Genomic DNA, 22,477 nt, shown 5'->3' with positions numbered 1-22,477 from the left:
TTCCATTGCCATGCCCTCGATTCCAGCTATGCCCAATTTGTATCAGGAATACGCACTCCAAGAGAGCTCAGAAAGCAAACCCAGGGCACAGTCTGGGGAATGGCAGGACCAGAATTACAGGTCTGTAACCTCACTTGCAGCCCTGGGAACTCAAGCATAGAGGTCTGCTCATAACCCACAACCCCGCCACTCACTCCTCATATTTGTAGTGCCATTCATTAGTCGTGGCATCATGCCGGAAGAGCAGCGGTTTCCATTCTGTGCCATTCTCTCTCCGCTCCCGGGCGGCATTCCTCTGCTCCTCCTCCAGCACAAATTTTTCCTGTGTTGCCTTGTGTTGATCACCTTTGTTTATTGCACTAGTAACATGCTGCCAAAGCCTACAAATAAACAAGGAAAGAAGTTAATCTGCCTTAAAAACAGCAATTCGTTTTGCCAGCTGGAAACTTAGAGCAGATACTTTTCTGGTCTATTGATACTCCACAGGACCAGTATCAGAATTACTCAACCTCAGTTTTGGCTTGCAAATTAAATGAACATCATGAGAATGGCAACAATGAATGCCGTTATGTAACGATCAGGGGAACTTCCCCTTAGATAACATCACCTACAATATTCATTAAAACCTTCGGTGCTGTCTGTGTGAGTTATAAAGTATTTATGCTCAGTTCATTGAGGTTAGTGGCATCTTTAGAGGTGATTGATATATAATGAAGAATCTGTTATCTTACTGTCCCTTTCAATCATTTAGGTTTAGAAGTCTTTGCCTTAATGTCTATCCCTGAATCAAAGGCTTTATATTTAAAATTTAGAAGCACTGGAAGATGAATGCATGTGCAAGGCTTGCAGCTGCACATGCAATGTTGTACTTCAATATAGGAACGGCAACCAGTCTGTAGGAAGTCAACTCAACCCACAAGAAATGGACATGTGGTTGTGCACACAAACTAAAAGCACTGAAGGCTTTCATTCACACTTCTTTTCAGCTGCCAGAAGATTTGTGATCTGTCATATGATGTCTCAATGAGCCTCTGGATTAAGGAGAGGATCTGTCTTTTATAAGAGAAAAAACATTACTTTCTTTTCACTATAACAAAGATGCGATAGCCCTCTCTACAGTTCCTCTAATCAGGGCATTCTAATCTTCATTTCAGATTGGATATACTTCTGAATCTAGCCGTGAGTCCTCCCAAAACATTACTGGATGGTTTAGTGATTAGAATAGGGACTGGAGATCCAGGCTGTTCCAGTATTCCCAGCTCTCCAAAACACCAGTCCTGCCTTTAAAAAAATGATTGCATTACTGCATTTCATTTGGAGCTTGCTGTGAGGCTTTTAATGTAAAAGGGGTACTGATGATTTCATTGTATTTCTATCACTGTATGCTAAAGCAAGACTCTAAAACAAGCAGCCGCTTAGATGATTAACTGGAGGCAGAAGAACACTTTCCTGTCCTTTTTGGCATATTACTCCCATGTTCTTGTATATGAATCTTTTCTCCCAGAAATAAAGGAAAGAAACTCACTTCAAACTCAAAGTGACGGTGGGGGAGGGAGAAGTGAAAATAACAGTTTGAGGAAATAACACGGTGGCATAAAGTCAGTTCTAAGGAATGTGGTGTGTAAAGAGCGAATCCTCAAACTGAAGAACTTCAGAGGGACACAAACAAAATCACTTGACATGGGCAAATTACTCCATCAAGACTTGTATGTGTCAGACAATGAGACCCACCATGGTGAGCTGCATAATGGTAAAGCTTCAGAGACTCTCCAGTGTATGTGAAAATAGGTGATTTTCAGCACTGCAGGAAAGACTGCAATTCAGGCAGAACATAGCCTCAATTAGATGGTAATTTATTCACAGAAATGCCAGCAAAATAAGGAGCTCAGTGGAATGTCTGTTAGGGATCTTCAAAATTTTCCCTTCTGCCTCCTTTCCCTGGATTATTAATTTCACTGTTAATTTCTGCTGTAGCAAAGGGAGTCAGCTCTGGCTGTACCCTGGTAAGCAGAGAAATGGAGATTCTTTGTCTCCAAGACTAAGATTTCTCTTCTCTTTTAAAAGAATCTTCGTCAGAAGTTTAATAGAAAAACATGCTCTGGTCTCTTCTGCAACAATGGCAATTGCACCAGTGTAAGTTACAAACACAGACTTTATTGCCACTGCTGTCCAGATGAAGCTAAATGCTCATGTGGGTTTATTTTCATTCATTTCCCTTCTCTACCACAAAAAGGGGAATCTTCTTAGTGTGATGTGATGCAACACAGAAATTAGATGTCCACAGGCAGGTGGCCAATCTACTGCAGAGGGAGGCAGCAAACTGCATGTGCTGCCTTGGGATATTAGCTGTTTTTGGCTAACCGTGTTGGTGAGATGCAGAAGTAGATGGTTTGAAAGAAGTGCCACATGTTGTTGCTCAAGGTGTTCTTGCTCAAGAACTAGCTCGGGAATGCTCTGCAACCCCCTGCATCAGGTAGTCATTCCTTCCATTTCCTACGTGAAGTGCCAAGACTGTACTCTCAGGTAATGTAGATTACCCTAAAAATTCTGGTGCAGACTTTACTTGAGATCTCAGCTGAGATTATGAGGCACAGTTAAACATCTCTTTAATTGCGTTCTCATAAAATTCTGTTATGTGGTTCAAAGCACTGCTCTGCTCATGCCAGAACTTTCCACATGATTCCTCCAACTAGTTTAAGAGCCTGTGGTTGAAACAACCTTTCTTAACAAGACATCTGACCTCACATTGACATCTTGCCCTTCCACAGAATGTTCCAGCAGTTTTAAGAGACTCTATTCATGTTCTCTGGACTCCAGGGAGAGTTGTTATTTTAGCAGATATTTATTATTTTTATTTATATAATAATTAATTTATATATTTATATTAGATATTTATTATTTTAGCCTCCATCATTTATTGGCCCAGCTTCCTGGTTATTTCAGAGCTATACTTCACAGAAATACTCCAAAGTTAATAGAGTGGAACAAAACAGCTAAATGGATGGTAATACACGCAGGCAAGGCCTTTCCAGAATCGTGCTGAGCCTTCACAGTCCTTGCTCAGTTCCAGTGGAGGAAGGAGGAGTGAGACATTTCCAGAGCTCCTTACCTTTCTGACTCAAAGTCCGTCTGCTCCTCAAATAACACAATATGGCGCTTCAGTCTCTGCCTTCGTACTTCACTAGTTGGGTTCCAGAACACTTCCACATTTCCATTTTTCAACTCATTTATATGTACTTCCCCATCCTGAGAAGAAAAACACAGTGAAATGGTTAAGGACAATCAGAAACACAAGGCAGAAAATAATCCTGACAAACGGAAGCTGAATCCGGATGATGGTCAGGATAGGGCTTGGTTAGAGGGCTTTTTTCCTCCTCTCGTCCATTAAATCTCACTCGTCATTTCCTGAAAGTTTCTAAAGTGAGTGAGGAGAGACATTCCCTAAAACACTGGCTGAATTAATCAGAGAAGAACTAGAAAGATACCAGGTTCCTTTTATCAGGCTAGTGCCCAAACAAGGGTACCTATAAAAGCCCTAATATGTTCTCCTTTCCCCAGTACTCCTCCCAGGTACCACCCAGGATATGTAAACAAGACCCCTAGCTCCTTTTCCAGTCTTTCTTCTCTTCACTTCTGAAATCTCATGCTGAGCCTACTGAAATACCATCCTTTCTAGGAAGGAAAGCTAAAGCTGAGCTCTCTTTCACATTATTTTTTCAGCTTAGTCAGCTTATTCTATTATTGCTGCTGAATTTCATTTAGCACTTCACAAAACGCCACAGGTCTTTCATCCTTATTCCTTGCCAATATACTTGGCAACCAACTATTAAACAGCACTTCTCTGATCTGAGGCTGGCCAGACAATCGTGCTGTGTCCCTGCTTTACTAAGCCTCTTTCCAGCCTTGCTCACGGACACAGCAATGCCATGGAGCCAGACTGAGTAGGTTGCAGAGCATATAGTGAACAGCACGACAGTGACTGCAAGTGGAAAGAATCAGACAACTACAGCTGCTGAACAGTGTGTGCATTGGCGCCATTCAGCTGCCTGGACATGGTAGGAGTGTCGTGCAAATCTTAGGTCACAGCTATTTGCTTAGCCCATCACTGCCTCATTTCCTTGCATCCCAGCTGCTGCATTTCTTCCCCTGCCACGGTCCCTGATGCATGTCTGTTTTTCAAAACCCCACTGCCTTCAGCTGTGTCTTCAGCTGTGAAACTCATTCAATTCCAAGGGTCTCTTGACCCTCCTCAAAGTCTACCTCAGGGAGAGGGATCATATGATTTTGTGATTCTATGATTTCCTCTGCCATTTCCTGAGGTGCCAATTCCAGGACAGATCTCAGGTCCCCAAAAGCCCCCCAGCTATGGATGGGAGGAGGCAGGCATTATCAAACTTTGCTATGTGCATCTCTAACGGACACATACAAGCCCTCAGCTGCAGCTTTGACTTTATTCAGGTGGGTTTCAGGTTCTGGGGCAGAGAATTGGCTTTTAAGCTGTGGGGGTCTCTGTCAGGAAACTGGACAGTGCTGGAAAAAAGCCTTCAGAGCTCAGGAAAGCAGGCCAATACTCTCAGCGGGGAGGGAGGAGAACAAACAATGTCCCTACTGCTGCACAGCAGCTACTCTTATTCACAGCATGCAACTCCGAACAGTGGCTTATGGAGCCACCCATTCAAAGCCATTTAACTTCTTTCATACATCATTCTAATTTTGTGCACCACACAAACAACCAGCACAAAGACCAAGGGAGGAATAAATTATTTTCATGCTGATAAAACCCAAACATAGAAGGCTGGAAGCTGAGCAGCATGAAGCCCTGTGGCTCAGCACCCCAGGGGAGCTGCTCGATTACACGCTCTCGCGGATGGCGTTCGCAGGACCCACCGCAGACAATGCACTCCACAATCCAGCACAACTCACAGTTGCCAGAGCTCATCTGGCAGGAAAGGTAGCTCAGAATGGAAAAGCTACCCAAGCACAGGAAGCAAATGTCCTTGTGCACATCCAGAATGGGCAAAACTCCCTGATTTCAAAGTGGTCATTAGCTTTTTATGTAAAAAGAGAGATTGCCTGGGGGAAGGTGTCCAGCTGTCATTCTCTAAGACTGCTCGACCAAAGGCTACACTGTGGTTAGGACCTCTGTAAAAAAGGCTTTATCCAGGCATGTTTCACCTGACCTGCTTTCAATACTTACTTCAGGGTGAGACAAATCTCATCTCAGAAGCAACAATTTCTAAGGACTGAAAAGGGACCACAGGTCAACTGTAATGAAAATACGGACATATAAATGTAGCTGAGATAAATACATAAGAATCCAGCTCAAAGCAAGGTTTCACCACTTTTGCCTCAGTTACCAGGAGTTTCCAACTAAAGCTCTAGTCTGCATCCTTCACTGTGCAACTTTATTCCTGCTGGACTCCGGCTTAAAGATGCCTTTGAGTGATGCACTTACAGAGGTTAAGCATGCAAAAGTGCTGGCTGGTCTGTGTTTTGAGCTGTCCATACAGACAGACCCTCACAGAATCTGTGTCTTTGTCCTTCATCTTATCAGCAGAGGAATAAGAGTCTTCTACCATAAAGATTTGCTGTGAAAATAACAAACTTAAAACCCCATGCCCTTCCCTGGCACTGTTGTTGCTAGAGAAGTCCTGAACGCAAGGCAGAAAGAAGCCTCATGATTTTCACAATCACTCTAAGGCCAACAATCTGCCTTCTCTTGTTGACTGCCATCGGGGCCTGTCCTAAGCCTGGAACCCTAAATACAGAGCCACTGGTTTCAATGGAAATGCTCCTCACTGGTCCCAGCTTTGGCTCAGGCTCTGGAAGTGCAAGTGTTACCCGCACTGCAGGTGGATGGGACTGTGGAAGCATACGTGACCTTGACAGGTGTGCCCTGGAAAGCTCTAACATGCCCGCGCTCTTGGGGATGATGCAAGGAGGCAGGACGCGCTGGCCCTCCACCACCTCTACTCCAAGGCAGGGAGCCTGCCAAGGGCTGCCAATCCGCCCACACACCCCGCTGCCCCTACACTTAAACTGTCAGCAACTTCTATTATCGTAAGTTACCCAGTGTCCATCGAGACTTGCTAACACTTCTTCTCCTGATTTAATCTTCCCAGAGATTTGATTAATGCTTGTGCTGCCTCCGAAGAAGGGCTGTCAGGGGAGAAAAGAAATAGAAAATATGATCAGCCTAGTGAGAACTGGAAGGGAGCCAAAGACAGTGGTGCACCAGGGTGGAAGGAAACGTGCAACCTGGGGAAAAGAAGAATGAATTCTAACATGGATTTTGACTATCTAGCATTCCACACTTCTCCTTTTGTCCTTTTGTTTGCAAAACTGAAAGCACTGTAGGAGCTGCAGAAGAGAAGTAAGCCTTCTGGTACTTTAACATTCAGCAGTGCAAGGCCTCACTTTCATTGCAGATTAGTTTATTGTTAACTAGTTATCAGGATAAATGAACACAGGCGAGTTTTTCCCATCATCCAGAATTGCATTACAGTTTGCACCATTTTACTTGCAGCCTTGTCCAAAGAAAGGCAGCAGCAGTAATGTAGTTGGTGACTTTTCCTGCTTATGGGACAGCAACAGCAGTGTGGCACTGCTTACGGCTGCATCTGTGTAAAGTCTCCAGTGTGAAGAAGCTATTGTCAGCAGCAAACAAAAAAGAAAAAAGGGTATTTCCAGAGTCAAGGAAAAGATTCTCAGAACAATGGAAAATTCCCCTCACCTTCTGCCTGCCAAACACAGGAAACAGTGATCGTGTGACTAGGTCTTCCAATTCCTACCACACAATATTTCTTCAGACATTTTAGCTGCTGCTTTCAATAATGTTGTGAAAATGAATTATTATTTTTTTAATAACAAAATACAATCAAATCTATGGCAAACACCACGGAAAAAGAAATCACAAGCATTTCAAGAACCAATGTACACAATCCAGTAGAGTATGGGTATATATCCAAGTTAATACCAAAACTATGGGGTTTATGTTCAACTGCTCACAATTCTACTGAAAATGGTGGATAATAAATACTCGAAGCAGAGCATGTAATTAAGATACAGGGACCTCTCTGCATTATGTCTGCACTAAGCATCTTATTTTCAATCCAGAAAATAATGGTTTGCATTTTAAGTGCTGAAGTTGCTTGTAGATTTGAGATGACACTGACTAAATACTCCATCAGCCTCAGTACTGTATGGGAACTATGGGAAGTACAGGCTGTAAAGACAAGGACACAGGGAAACAGCTTACTTTGTAAAGGCAAATACAGACAGAAAAATTTTATTGCTCTCAGAAAAACGTGGTCTGCAAAAGACTCCCCTACGTCCCATAATTTCTCACATTTATGTCAGCTAATGCTGCAACTATAAAATCCTCCAAGCTCTCAGTTTGCCATGTTTCATTTTATGCACAGGCAAGAATTTTTTGGAACAGAAGAGGAACGGATGCTCCTTAAAAAGCAAGTTAGCTGTCCAGGAAAAGATACAGGTCATAATTTTCTCTCCCAAGTTTTAACATGGCTGAATGAATGTCTAAAGACATCTCTGTTTTATCTGCACACCTTAAGTTGGCATTACCAAGGTTTTCTATGGGAGAAAACTGCTTTGTGAACAAGTCAGTACAAGGCAATGACAGTGCAGGTCTTGAGCATGATAGCCACTCCAAATCAGATGGCTGAAAATGGACTGTTAACCCACCATCGAGGCAAGGTCCTGTAGCCTTAAGAAACACAAGGTGCAGTTCATTTTAACACCTGCTAGGTATGGGTATGTATGTGACAGTTAACTGGAGAGCAACCTTGAAGATTCACATCACAACTTGTCTTGAAGTACTCTTGCACACCTCATTGTACTTTGCAAGCAAAAATAATGTTACCTTCTGAAACAGAAGCCACGTTGTCATTGCCAGAATTTCAGAAGAGAGTCTGGCCAGCAGCCAGCTGGCAGTGAACAAGCTCTGTGTAACTCAGGCTTAGGAGTTGGGTTCTGTCAAATTGCACCAGGCAAGACTGACTGTGGGATGATGCCTCCTCTGGAGTTAGGCCACCCCAGGGTGGGGGTACAGAAATAATGTGGTGTATATGCCCATGTCTTGTCTGGTGCACAGGGGCAAGCCTGCGATCCATTCAAAGGGAAGCATGATGTCTCTTACCTTTAGCTTGAATTCCAGTTCTGCCCTGTGGTTTGTTTTCTCACAGTCAATGGTAACTTTCCCTCCAAGCTCCATTGTCATGGTGCCATATAAAATTCCTGAAAGGGGAAAAAAACAAGAGAACTAAGAGAGGCCCTAGTTGAAGTGCTTTTTTTCTGAACTCAAATTAGTCCCACTGATATGCTGTGAAATCTGCTACTTGGCTTAACATTTTGAGAAGATGGAAACCAAAGTTTCCAGGACATGTGTGTTTACTCTAAGCATGAAAAATCCTCCTGAGTCTGTATTCCTCATACACTACACCAGCTGAGCAACAGCTTGACTCATGGGTACTAATAGAACATACGAAGCAAACTGAAATTGAGACAGCACAAATTGAAAAGGGTTGTGCCCAGTAATTTCATTTATGCTAGTGCTTGAACAGACCTAGCTGCCTCTCACAGGGTGGATGGGGCAGGGAGGAGCTGTAATAGGATTCAGCAGAATCTGGGGGACTAGCAATTGTGTAGGGAACTCCTTTTTACACATGCTTACCGTTTTCTGGAAAGGTCATTTGCAGAAAAAAACGACTCAACAACAGAAAGATTTACACACAGGAAAAGTTCACAGAGAGTATGATTTACAGAAGTTACTGGTTCAGGTAGCTAGACCTCCCATAAAGATTAACTTATAGGTCAACGTGCCAAAATGAAAAATATGCAAAAAGCAAAATGGGATCAAACTGCTGCAGGAGTGATTTTATTACTTTGGTTCCAATGCCACCAAGGCTTAGCTTTCTAAGGAGAAATGCAGTTACTGCAGTGAATCAACTGGCAGCCATCCCAGGGGCTTCAGTGCACACCCAGATCAACAGAGCTGTGCCAATATTGTACCCACACACAACAGCAAGCACCAGCCTCATGGAGGCAGCTGGTACACTGAGGAATATCACAGTTTCATTAACAAAGAAATCGGAAGTCAAGTCAGGAATTTTTCATCCTTTATTCTTAAAAAGTCAGAAAACATATTAAACAATTTTTGTCATTAGAAGAACTTTACATCCTCAGAAGCTCATGAACTCTTACTCTTTCCATCTTCATTCTACCTGCAGTGCATATATGGAGTATTTTTAGTTTCTATGTAGTGCTAGAACTAACTTAGTGTGGGCCTAATTCAGCACTAACTCAGCTCTGTACAAACAAAGCAAAAATACTTCAGTTAGTATTACTGCTCCTCTACTGACTCTATGACTCCTCTATGACTCACATACAGAACAGATGCTTCCTGGAAATGCCAGTCCCTGCAGTTTGAGGTGTTTGAGTGGAAAGAAGAGCCAGTGCAAAGTTAAGTCAGTAAGATTAAATTATTACTACATTATTCTTTCTGTTTGCTTCCTACGCGAACAGTCATATCTTACCTTTACAGTGGGCATATGGCATAGTAATGATATAATCTTCCCCCCTGTTTAGAAACATAAGCTTTGCCTTCCCATCCAACAATGCAGAAAGTGAGTTACCTGAAATTTAAAGGAACAAATACATGTATATTAAAATGCTCATTATGCATGGTCACTCATCTTATCCTACTTTAGAAAAACATTTACGTTTAAATGTAGGACACTAATGAAAGAAGAGATATGAAACAGCAATAATTCAGGACCTGGCAAATCATTACCGCTGAAGGCAAGCAGTTCTAATAAACTCTGCTGCATGACTTTCATTTGCTCTGGCATTCAGCCCCTGTTACAGAAAAGGCAGTAGATTAAGTAAGCCATTAGTGGGATGCACTAATGAAAGCAGTTCCAATGCTTTAGAGCTTTTCCAGGTGTTTCTGTTCTCACAACTTCTCTAATTGTGTAGGATCCCAAATAACAAATTAATTTGCCAGAAAGACAGAAATGACAAGTGTTTCAACAGATACAGCTACAAGAAGACAGTACTTAAGAGGTATCTGACTAAACAGAAAAAGAATTTTAAACAGCAACATTGTTTCAGAGCCTGTCATTCTGCTGTCCTTCTGGAGGACATCAAGGTTAAAAGATCTGAAGCCACTTTGAAGCTCTAGGTTTCAACTCTTAGAAATCTGTGAGCTAAATAAATCAAGCAGTTACATTTATATGGAGACTGTTGCAGAAGTCATCTGGATAATCAGATAGCTATAAAATGCCTCATCTGTGAGCATATGGAAAATATCTTGACAACTAATTGTCCACACATCCTCATAAACCTTCACTTTCTGAAAACCAGGTTTTTAAAGGGCTCAAGATTTCTGATTATTATTAATTTTAAGCAAACATTAGTGTGATCTCCCACTGAAATGGTGAAAATGGGGAAAACCCAGGCGAGCCCAGACAAGGGATTAAGGCATCCTGGTGGTAGATGCTCTAAGCATTTTTTTGTTCTTAACCCTGAGCACACTGAGGAGTGACTGAAAAACAAAAACGATTTCACAATGTTACATGGAAGGTGCCTAGTCTTAATGTCTTACCATAAAACTTGGACCTAGCAAGAATGCTTCCAGTAATGCAAAATCCATCCTTCCTATTGCTGACGTGAAAAGCTGACACTGGTGGATGATGAGAGACCTAGAGAAAAAACAAACAAACAAAAAAAAAACATACAGAGACATTTACAGCAGTCTTTACAAGTTAAGCAGCATGAAGGATGAAACACAGCATCCTTATGAGGTTGTGCACAGGCCACCCAGAAGGTGCAAAACAGAGGCCACAAAACGGAACAGAGTCCTCTAAGCCCCATTCATACCATTAATCTCAATGTTAAAGAAGGCAACGTTATATATTAGAGACAGAGTTCCTGTATAACCCTTCTATAACAGGCCACATTTTCTTTTCCTTGTGCATTTGTGCATCTGTGCACTCGAGATCATTTTACGGCTACGTGTACACATGCCAGATCTTTAACACAATAAATGACAGTGTTGAACTTTTGGGCAGCATCTGAATAACCTCCATAAAATGGATGTAGTTGCTGAAATAAAGTAAAACAAAAGAAAAAATTTTTAAAATAAATTCTTTGCTTAAACGTGGAAAAAAAAAACAATGTATGGGAAACAAGGAGTCCCTGTACCAAAGTCCATGTGGTCCTCAGATTCCTTTATTAACTGTAAATCTCAAACTAAATTTTGTCAGGCCAGTTTGCTTGTGAGCTCTGCCTGTCATTTATCCCCAAAGATATGGAAATAGACCTTCAATTTACTTTCATTAAGATCATTATGGAATGTTTAGAAATAAAGGAAGGCAGGATTTGATTATCTGTTTTATGCCCCCTTTGACAGAGGCAACACAAACCACAACAACATTCTCTTAAACAAACAAACAAACAAAACAAAAAAACAAACAAAACAAAAAAACAGGAAAGCAGGTTTCTGTGGCAACGGTCTTCACTGAAGAGATTAATGTTATATATGGGACACCTGCCAAAGCTCAAGGTAATCTTGGTAAATCTAAAGAGAAAAAAGATCAGCAGCTAGTTTTTTCCATGCCCCACTCTGATGTTTAAACAAAACTTCAAGTTACTCTCACGGGGTGACATAAGGAGCATGTTCCTATGCAGGGAGGTGTAAATGGGCTGCTGCTTGCAGCACTTGAACATCCAAATAACGTGACTTACCTGTTCTGCTATGTAAAATGTGTGACTGTTCGTCTGAGGGTGAAACCAACAGCAGCGAAATGTCTCTCCAAGAATAGGGTTGTATGGCTTTTTTATTCCCTGAAAAAAAGAAAGCAACCAAAACCTGCTACAAATCTGCAAGTCAACTTTACAGACACGGCCACAAAACAATGTAGTAATTTTCTTCCTTATGTTAGATCAACTCAACTACAAGAATCAAAGCCCAAGAACTGGTTACATATATCCTCCTGCTCTAATCTCTTCACCCAAGCCATGGATTCATCTGCAATTCAGCCAGCTTAATCTCTGATACTGCCCAATCAAAGCTGTACAAGATGGTCATACTTTATTATTTCTGTTACTATATGCAGCAGGTACACACTTCTGTGGAAACATGACACTAAGATACTGAAAAGATAAAGAAGAGACCTGCTTTCAGCGAGGTAAAACCCCTGCATCCAAGGACTTACTAATTATTGATAACAACTTTTGTCTTCTAAATGTCCAGTGCAAAAGCTCTTAGGTTAACCAACACTATTTGGCACCCGATATTCACTCCCAAACCAAATACAACTTCGGTTTTGAAAATAATTGTCACAATATTCTGAACAACAGAAGAGGTAAACTGTTAAAGGAAAGGCAGTAAAGAAATACACAACCACAGCAGAAGTTTCCAATGTCCATTGGAACCTCAACCACAAGCATTCTCTTACCTTTGGCTTCTTGTAGAAGCCGGACAGATACCACCTCAAAACCTGCTTAATTCGACTGTATGGATCATCTTCAAGAACAGCCCTGCAGGACAGAACATAAAATGTTTTCTCACGTGCTCTTTATACTGTTTACACATCATATTCATTTTATACCAGTACAATGATCTTAATTTTAACAGTATTTCCCCAGTACTAAAGGGATGTAATTTCTGTACTGCTGCCAGTGAAAAAGGTGTCTGCCAGCAGTGACTGTTTTTTAGTAATGTACATTGTAAAACACACACATAAACGCTTAAAAAGTGACCTAATTCCTGCAAAAAGCCTAATAAAGTCTCTGGAGTGTATAAGGTTTGATTGGATATACCTCCAAGTATGTTAATGTGGGACTGACACTAGTTACTGCTAATAGTACAGTGTAAGTAGTAAAAATCACAATATTAATCCCACCAAAATCAAAAACAATTCTATTTTTCTCTCCTTTTCTTTGTTTTCACCTTCCTTAAAAGATCTTTAAAGCTGCTGTGCTGCATGGCCTTTTTCAGTCCTTTGAGATTTCATACAATAATTTAGGTTTGAAGGGGCTTCTCAGGACTGTCTCATCCAACCTTCCTCCGCTCAAAGATGATGTGGGAAGTAAACATAGAGTTCCTGGCATTTCCAACCATTTAGTCAGATTTGAAAATCCACCTGCTTATGTTCTTGCAAAATCCATTTAGAAGGAGCAACCACACCACAAAGAGGCTTATTAAAGAAGAACTTCAAACCCCTTAAAGCTTTTTTCACATCTCAGTACTGAGGAGAACCATTTCTTTAACTTCAGATTTCAAACATACCACAAACTAAACTTAGAAATACCACAACTCTAAAATTATCCAGAGGCAGCGGAATAAACTTGAGTAATTAGTGCTGATATTTGAATAATGCACACACTGGTTTTAAAATACACCAAACATATCTCATTGAGAAAGATGGTCCTATTTGCAAGCGGAACATTTTCTATTTTCTACTGTGGTGCTCCCTGCAGGTCTCTCTGCTCAACTGTGTTAAAAGGTGTTTTTAAATAATCATCCAAAATAATTATGCTGCTTTTGGGACAGAAGAGCTTGCTGATTCCACTGTTTGCTCTCTGTCCTATACTCCTTTGTACATCAGTACACCAGAAGGTGGCACAACTCTGTTCTGAGCTGCTCAAAGGAATGAACCAAATCCTCATCAGTTCCAGCCTGTGCTGGAAAGGACGTGTGTGTGCAAAGGCAGCTTTGTCTGGAGCTTAACTGTTTTCCCTGCTTCCTTGCCCTTCAGGGGCAGCAGTTCATCTGACAAGGTCCCTGCAGCTGGAGCCTGGATTGATTTACATTGAATCCCAGTGACCTGAGTGTTATTCGGGAGCCTTTTGAGCACACCTCAGCCAGCAGCAGGCTCATGCTTTAACACTTTTTCACACTAATAAGAGATGTGCCCATGTCAGGCATGCTCTGTATGCTGCTTACTGGGAGAGCAGGTCGGCATGATAGTAGTAATCAGAGAGCTTGTTCAGGAATGAACGTGGTTCCAGGATGAAGGTGGGCAGCACCACCCGTGACAGGTCCATGCCGGGTCGCAGCTGCTTCAGCAGGATCCACATCAGGCTCTTGTTCTCCTCAGAGACGGTTTCTGTTTGAGACGATTCACCTGTCTACAACCGGAAATACAAGAAGCATACAAGAAACTCCTCTCAGGCCCACCCTCAGCAAGTGAGAGATTGTAAGATTTACTAGTACACACATAGAAAAAATTAGGAGATAAATGAGTAATCAACAAAGAACTGAAGCAGTCCTCCAAGTTCAAAACAGGACAAACTGATAGTTAAGGCACTGCAAAGGGCCCACTGCCAGGTTGTGTGCACAGACTACAGCTCCCCCAGTGCTGTGTAGCGCCCTTTGCAGCAGAAGCACAGTAACCTTTAAAAAAAAAACAACCAAACAAAAAAAAAACCCAGGCAATACATTGTGGTTTCATCTGTAACTGTGTAGCTCCTCCGCGTTCAATGGAAATACATGACGTATAATATGGTGGAATGGGCCCTTCCAATCCACTGGAGAAAGAAAATGAAATTTTGAAACATGAATGTTGTTTTAATGCAGATGTTGGTTTTCTAGACTTTTGTCTAACACTCATCGTAGGCATCAGAATTTAACAATGAAAGAGAATACTTATAATTAGGCTTCCTATTGTTTTTAGGCAAGAGATTTCTATCAGAAGAAGGGCACAGTTCCATTCAGCTCCATTTCTGGAATGCATTCTGGTTCAGGAGAGGACACGTAGCATACCCCAACAGGCTTTGCAGATGGTATATATCACTAAACACTCATTTTCACCACCTGAGCATCCTCAGCACCACCTTTTTGACTCCTAATCAGCCCTTTTAGTCATCATGCACAACTTGTGAGTAGGCCTGTAGGCTGGGGAGAATTTCAGACTGAGGAACAACACAGCTCTTTTCATTTCTTTGCTTTCCCCTGTACCATTCTTGTGACAGTCTGATGCAATACACAGCTCGAATCTCCAATAAGTGGAAATCATTTTAAGAATGTAATACCACAGCGTCCTCTAGGGGTTACAATATGTATGGCTCTGTCAGAGCTTTCATTATTTATCTAGGTTTCAAGTGTGCATGTACTGGCAATATAAATTAATGCCATGTTGAAATTGCTGTACAAGGTGTTACTCAGAATGAGTAACTGCACAAGGGATGGATGAAGAGGGATGAAAAAGGACAGGCAGGGGTGTGAGAGTAATTTCAGGTCGTTTCTGTTTGCATTCCCATCAAATACCTCACCCTCAATACTCCTTTTTTAAGCTAGCTATAACTAAAATATATTTAAAATAAGTTTTGTTGCTTTTGTTACCAGTCTACCTACTGAGAAGGTGTCTTTTTTACATTCTAAGCTAACTTTTGCAGTATCAAAGTCCTTCTGACACCTGCCTCTGCCTCCATGTTCCTACTGCAAACAGGGCAAGGCATCCACACAGATGCACAAGCACATGCCTTTTTAATGCATACAGATGCACGTACATATGTGCACACATTTCAAATGTGCTTTCAAAGCAAATTTAACAGTGATGGTTTGCATCTGTGACCTGCAAATCTGAACTGTATACAGAGGGACAGAGGCAATTTCAGTTTAAGAAGCAAGTTAATGTTATTAATTGGCACGTGTTTACCTTGATCCATCTGAGCCCACTGCTTATAGCAAACTACATCACTGTCTACAATTTACTTTTCTTTATGTTACTGTTACCATTGGAATAAGAATTAACAGCCAGTCTCATCTATATGTCTCAGGGGACAACAGTTCCACTTTGCAGCCAACAACAGAAATCTAGTAAAACCCCTAATGGTCAAGGCTGCACGGGAACTCCTTTTGAAAGCTCACTGGAGTTACTCTGCCTGAACAAACACCCTAGCTTTATTTTACATTATCCAGTATCACTCTCTACTGTGGAAATGTAGTCCTTCCTTTTTGATTTGTACTGCACTGTTTTTATTTTTATGGAAAACTGCAGAGTCTTCTTTCATTCACACAGACACCACTGCTGCCTTTTAGGTTTGATTGAACACCAAAGTATCTATCTGCGCTACTACTCTTTCTAGGACAAGTTTTCAAGTGGCAAAAGGTCATTTCAGAATAAAGAGCTGAGAGAAATTAGGCTTGCCTTTGTTTTGTTGTTGCCAAACGTTGTTTGGTTCCTCCACTGTATTCAAAGCTCCCTGTTTGAACCCAGTCACCATTTGCTATGTGTCTGGGTGGGATTTGAGGGGAGAGATGTACAAAAGGATTTTTTTTTTTAACTTTTTTGGATGCCTGTAGACAACAGTTCTGTTTCTAAACACAATTTTTACAGCAGGGGCTTGCACCTCACCCTGACATCTGAAATCCCAGCAAATGCATGCAGTTAAGAAACATCTTTCCAGCAAAGTAATTTTCTTTGAAGCATCAACAAGACTTCAGCTTCCTCTTTGACAGCAATAGGCAAGGGAGTGTTCCGAGCCCTCCCGGTGCAGGAGTACAGCGCTTCTCTGTTGCTTACCCAGACTGACTCTCACCCAACAGTGGGTGCCCCCAGTTGCTCTGCAGCTGCCTTATTCAGAGGTGTCACAGTAACATCCAGCTAACAAAGGCTCTTACATGGAACAGAAACACATCCTTCTGCTGTTAAGTGACATGAGAAATAGCTTTTCTACAAGAAATGGCCCTTAAGGAATCAAGTGGCTCAAATGCTCCATTAGGACACACAGAAAGGATGTTCCATGCATAATGAAAAAAGGAAAGGATCATATTTTGTATCATGCAAGGACTGAGCATCTTAATTGACCAGGACACATGCCCAGAATAATAATTCCCCCTCCTGCTGGCTCCACAAAACCCTGTGCCAATGCTATGCGGCTCTTTACTGCAATAACTGGTTAAAGCAATCGCTGATGCTGGACACATGCCAAAGCAAAGTAGCAGAGCTGCTGTTCATAATGCATAATTATTAGAACACATGATAATTCAACATAATTTAGCAGAAAGCTGTACATTGCTCTGTCTGTAAAACACTGGAACCCACAAAGCTGATTCTCAGCTGCCATGCATCTAAAAGGCTGGATGACGAATACTATGAACAGAGACTTTTCAACAGGAACAGGCAGTGATTAAAATGTTTTTATGTGTTTTTGCTTTTTTCCCATTACCTCTCCAAATTCCTCATAGATCTGTTCAACATAAGTCGTCCCTTTCCTTCCTGGAGAAACCTCTCCATGGATTTCTGACTGATCGCTTTCGCTTTCATTTGTCTTCCGGCTGTTCTCATGCGTTTCATTCTCCGACTCTTCCACGTTATCTCTCTCAGACTTGTCCGAAAAAGCATCATTTTCCAAGTGGTGGTGGTTCTCCAGGGCTGATTCATTCAAACTGAAACACACAGTTCATTGCTCACTTCAATTTGATTTACAGATGTAGATTACTTCAGGCCTTTTGGATAACGTAAAAGCACCCCCAAGGACTCAAAATAGGGTTTGCAGCCCAGGAGAGCCCAAGACATTGATTTCCTGAATAGCAGGGTTTTCATCACAGAAACAGCAAGATATTTTCAACCAAAATTCTCCCCTCCAAACGTCACTTTGCAAAATCTGCCATCAAGCTCCACTTACTCACCCTTACACAGAATTTCCATTGGCTCCAGATGGGAGCCCACACACCAAAGGGATACAGACCACCCACTAAGAACTGTACGCTGCGATTACAGAAGTGTGATCAGGAGAGATTTTTCCCTTTACAGAAACAAATCAGAGGAATGTAGAATATGGGAAAAATATGAAGTTACGCAATACATTCCCTTTTCAGTATTACTGCTACCTTATTTCAACAGATGGCGGTCCTAAGTCAGCCCTACATTAGAAAAGGAAAATTTAAATATCAATAGAAGCAAGGATTTTCACAAAAATACACACACAAACTAACCTGGGGAATGTACTGTCCCCAAATAATGTAAGAACTCAGTTCAAAGCATGCACTGGATGACAACACATAACAAGAACACCCAGACTATAGCAGCATAAAAAAGCATAGAAGGAGTAGTAAATTGCATATTCAGCAATCCAGGCTTTACAGAATCAGGGGAAAGCCAAAAATTTTCTCTCACGTAGCTGGTAGCACCTTCATTTGAAAAAGCAAATGCAGGTTGTACAACAGGTAACAAATATGATTAGATGGGGCAGAGGTCAGCCCTGAAAAGTATTCACTAAATGTCTGTTTCTTCAAGGGGAATTTACCACGGGATTCAGCTTTCCCTATTCATACATCTTTGCACGCGTCACCTCTTTCATAGCTTAGTCCAGCTCTCAGTTGCTGCTCACATCTTCCTCTGAAAATTTCTTACCCAAGTCCTCATGCTAAGTTGCTCCTGGCTGGAAAAATAAGAAAAGATTTCCAGCATTTACAAGGAGTTTAGAGAATCTAACCAGGCCCCAGATCTGGAAGAGTTTTGTTGGTGTAGTCCACCTCCCTCTCAAAGCAAGTTTGCTCTTCTAAGTGCATGAGAGTGCTTTGTCAAGCTTTAAATTTATCTGTGTCAGAGCTTTTCTCAGGTCATTCTGGGCATATTCCAGTTTTGGCTATAGATTAATGCTGGAAGTTCCCATCCCTCGTTCCCTGCTCCCTGGTTTTTGTTTCTTAGTTTTAAGACAAATAGGCATTAGCAGTTAGAGACAGACTTTAAAAAAATCAAACCAGAAAGGAGTCAGAACAGAGAACTGGCATCAGCTTTTCAGAAGATCTCAACTTCCAACTATGCACTTAAATAAGCTCCTGATTTTTACCACGCAAAGCAAGCCACATTGTGGTAATCACAGCTCAGTTTCCAGAGAAGCCCAGCAGGCTGAGCTCTTTTGAAAGTGTCATGTACAGCTTTTTGTGCCTTTACAAAATCTTTCTTTTAACTCCATTTGCATATATATGTATGTATGCATATATGTCTGTGTGTGTGTATGTGTATATATATAAACTACAGGGTTTTCAGTTTTCAGTTTCACTGTAAAATAAACCTACAGTCATTAATTGGAGTCAATGACACATACACTCCAGTCCTAATAACTTGCTATTAGACATTACATATCTCCATTGTTCTAGTGCCAGGATCTCATTTCTTTGTTTTAAATAGCGACCACCAAGTGTAAAGACTGATAACCAAATACACTGGAAGCCTACAGGATAGTATATGCATGAGTTTAAGGCAATAAAGGAGAAAAAAGGTGAGAAAAGAGCTGTCGAGCAATTATCCCATGACTCCTCAGCACAGACACTTCCTGGATGGTAGGGCATGTATTAGTTGCTGACTGTTCAAAGATCTAATTTATTTCTTCATTTTTCAATGATCAGTTAAATATGTGAGTGTTTGTACGTGGTTGCTATGCTTTCTCACCTAGTGAAGGCTTTTCTCTATGGGTTATACACATTTCAAAGAAAAGTTCATTCTAAGACTTACAGTACACAGCTGAGAAATAGCATGTTTCTATTTCACATTTGTAAGAAGAACAGGAGTTTTGAAGTTTCACCTGCCTCACACTTGCAAGATATTTGAAGTTTCATAGGTGCAATTGACTGTCTTAGTCATTTTTACTCTAAGTTTACTCCAAAGGGGAACTAACTGATAGGAAATCCCACTCAACTGTGCACGATTACCCACCAGCCACAAACAAAGCAAGACTTAACACATCCAGAGCAGAGGAGCTGATCTGGGGAATCAAAAAGAAAACAGATGCTCCTTATTCTGAGTAACAAATCTGAGATGTTGAAGATGTTGAAGGAGCCTGTCTCTTCCATTCCTCCAAACAGAATCATCAGTAAATATGTAGAATATGCTAACAAGAAAAAACAATCCATGAGCTTGAACTAAAACCAATGTAAAGACTTCCCAGAGGCTTCCAATGGGATTTGGACCAGGCTTGAAAAGCTAGGAAGGGAATGACTAAATGTCAACAGCAGATTTCCATTTACTCATGAACATGAATAAGTTGCAACTTTTCATGGCTAACTTACAGTTTCAGCATATTGGATCTGTCTTGTACCAGTGTTTTACTCTCTAGGGAGTTCCTGGAAATGTCAGTGACCATGACTTCTTTGGGTTTGATACTGCTCTTCTACAAAGGGCAAAGAAAACCAAAAAACTTTGACTCTTGTCAAACAAGGAAGCAAGCCAGATTCCTGGGGTTGCTGGACATGGAAGCAACAAGAAATAAAGCTTCATATGAGGAGTGCCTAGTGCCCTAAAGCCCTCTTGTCTAAAAATCACAGATTTGCAGAGTACTTTAGCTTTTGATTCAGAAGCACACTTGCACAGTTCTCTCCCTCTCAATTTTTATATACTACTAAAGACATAGATTTCAAAATCACTGTATAATCTTGACTTCTCTCCCAGCAGGAAGGGAGCAAAGCAGCCAGCAGACAAATGCAACTTTGGCTCAAGGGAAGATTTGCCTTTGCCAGCTCCCTTGGGTTTTGTTCTCCCTGTAATATCCATCATCTCCCTTTCTTTTTCTTTTTCTTTTCTTGACAGAGTAGTTTGGCTAATTTGAAGACAGAGTTAAATGTAATTAACTGGCCCCCTAACAACAGCGTGCCAATTTAATTGGTATGACTCCCTGTAGGGAAGGCATTTAATTAGAATGATTGAATCCCTGTGAGGAAGCCACTGTCAGTGACAAACCAAAAACCCTTTGCTCAGCACTTACACAGTTTTGGTTTTATATTCTCCCTTGTTTAAATGTGCTTTATTACTCCAGGGACAACAGAAAGTCATTCCCTTCTCCCACAACCATCAAACTCCCCTGGGTTGTAAGCACTGGGGAAAGTCTGGGTACGCATTAAAACCTGTGGTAGAACTCAGAAAGGAGAGTGAATTGTCCAGATGCTGAACCCCCAGCTTGAACCAGATTCAACAAAACTCTGAGCTTGTCAGAAAAATCTGGTTCCAATTGTGGGTACTCTGCCCTGCTGAAAACTCTGCCACGCGTACTATTACTGAGCCCCATTCAAAAAAGCATTTAATGCTGAACAACTAAGCAGTGAAGCAGAGACATCATTTAAGTGTTGTTTATGTATCATATGTTAGAGAAGAAATACTTTAAATACATTTTTAAATCTATCTTCTGCACTTTCCATTTTCAGTAGCCACGGGTCTGCCTGAATGTTCTCAGTGTCACAGGCTCCATTTTAGTATTAGATTTCTATACACACATCCATTAGCTGAAGAACAAGTCCAGTGCATTCCCAGATTCATTGTCACAGTGAGCCCAGTCCTAAGAGACTCTCTTTGGAAGAAAGAAAGTAAAGTATTACAGAAGAAGCCCAAGAACAACAGAAGAATTTGCTCAAGTACTAGAGCAACGTACACACCCTAGTAACACATCAGATTTCCTTCTCTTCTCCATCACTCTTCAGTAAAGTTCTTCTTCAAATACTAGCTAAAAAACAAACAAACAGCAGGACTGGAGAATGCACACTGGGAATACCAGAGCTTTTCAGAGCAAAAGGCAGACCAAAGTTGCTGCCATCCAACTTTGGTCCCATGGGACCGGAGATACATCCACACTCTGCAGAGGACTCAGATTCCTACTGTTGTTATACTTGTAAGAGAGCCAAAGAAAACAACCCAAACGTGAGGTCCCACTGTGCTAGGCATCATCCATGCAGACTGCAAGAACTGCTACCCTAAAAACTGTCTGACCAATGGTGCATTGCCGTGAGCCCTAAAAGTCACATTCCTATCAGCAGAACTAGAAGTAGACACGACTTCTTCCAGATTCCACTCCAAGGGCCAAGTGTCTATATCAGAGGGATTTTTGAGGTTGCCTATTTAGCTATAAGCCACAGATAAAGCCTGTTTATTTTTTATGCTTATAGAGCTTTGATGTGAGTAGTTCCAAAATGCTGCAGTATTACTAGGAATATGAATAGAAAGAAGGCTGTGGGGACTTTTTTCCCTTATGTAAAAATTTATCTGATGCATCAAGGAGGAAATTGGAAACCACTCAAAACCCCTGTAGAGAGAGAAAGTAATTATAAAACTAAGGAAGCAGTGTGTGCACTCTGCTGACTATGACACAGTATTATTACCAAAGAGAACACATTAAAAAACAGATCAGACTCCGAGCCATATGCGCTAGCCAACAGACAGACACTGTAAGTGATTGTGTTTGCCTATCCACAGGTCTACTCCAGTGGCTAGACTCTGCAGTCTTTACTCAGGCAAGCCATTATTCATGCCAACATCTTCAGAGAGCGTTTTGGTTCAGGAAGGGAATAGAAGAAAATTGTTTATTGTGTGCATGAACATAGCTGAGGTTCCTTCCAGTTTGCGCGCCCAAGCACTAGCTGACAACAGATTCCATATTCTCCAAAGCCATAGGTTAGTAATGGATGCAGCAGAAGAACATATGGGCTATTTTTCAAATAGGTCTCCTTTATGGAGTCTGG

At 41.3% G+C, this 22,477-nt stretch overlaps 1 protein-coding gene across 4 annotated transcripts in view; it reads right to left on the bottom strand.

Annotated features, from left to right (window-relative positions):
- Positions 1-22,477, bottom strand: part of OSBPL5 (oxysterol binding protein like 5) — a 133,312-nt gene that overhangs the window by 4,833 nt on the left and 106,002 nt on the right. For all 4 annotated transcript variants that reach the window (XM_035540080.2, XM_050711267.1, XM_035540081.2 and 1 more), the window contains 10 exons: positions 17,197-17,416; positions 13,970-14,154; positions 12,480-12,561; positions 11,767-11,865; positions 10,625-10,721; positions 9,555-9,653; positions 8,159-8,256; positions 6,070-6,159; positions 3,110-3,246; positions 195-380 (listed from right to left, as the gene is read on the bottom strand). In XM_035540080.2, coding sequence (XP_035395973.2) covers positions 195-380; positions 3,110-3,246; positions 6,070-6,159; positions 8,159-8,256; positions 9,555-9,653; positions 10,625-10,721; positions 11,767-11,865; positions 12,480-12,561; positions 13,970-14,154; positions 17,197-17,416 — 1,293 coding nt within the window. The remainder of the gene's footprint in view (positions 1-194; positions 381-3,109; positions 3,247-6,069; positions 6,160-8,158; positions 8,257-9,554; positions 9,654-10,624; positions 10,722-11,766; positions 11,866-12,479; positions 12,562-13,969; positions 14,155-17,196; positions 17,417-22,477) is intronic.

The sequence above is a fragment of the Cygnus atratus genome, chromosome 5, assembly GCF_013377495.2.
Source record: "Cygnus atratus isolate AKBS03 ecotype Queensland, Australia chromosome 5, CAtr_DNAZoo_HiC_assembly, whole genome shotgun sequence".
Taxonomy (NCBI): Eukaryota; Metazoa; Chordata; class Aves; order Anseriformes; family Anatidae; genus Cygnus; species Cygnus atratus.
Note: the sequence above shows the minus strand (reverse complement) of the source record. Positions and strands in the feature narration are given on the sequence as shown.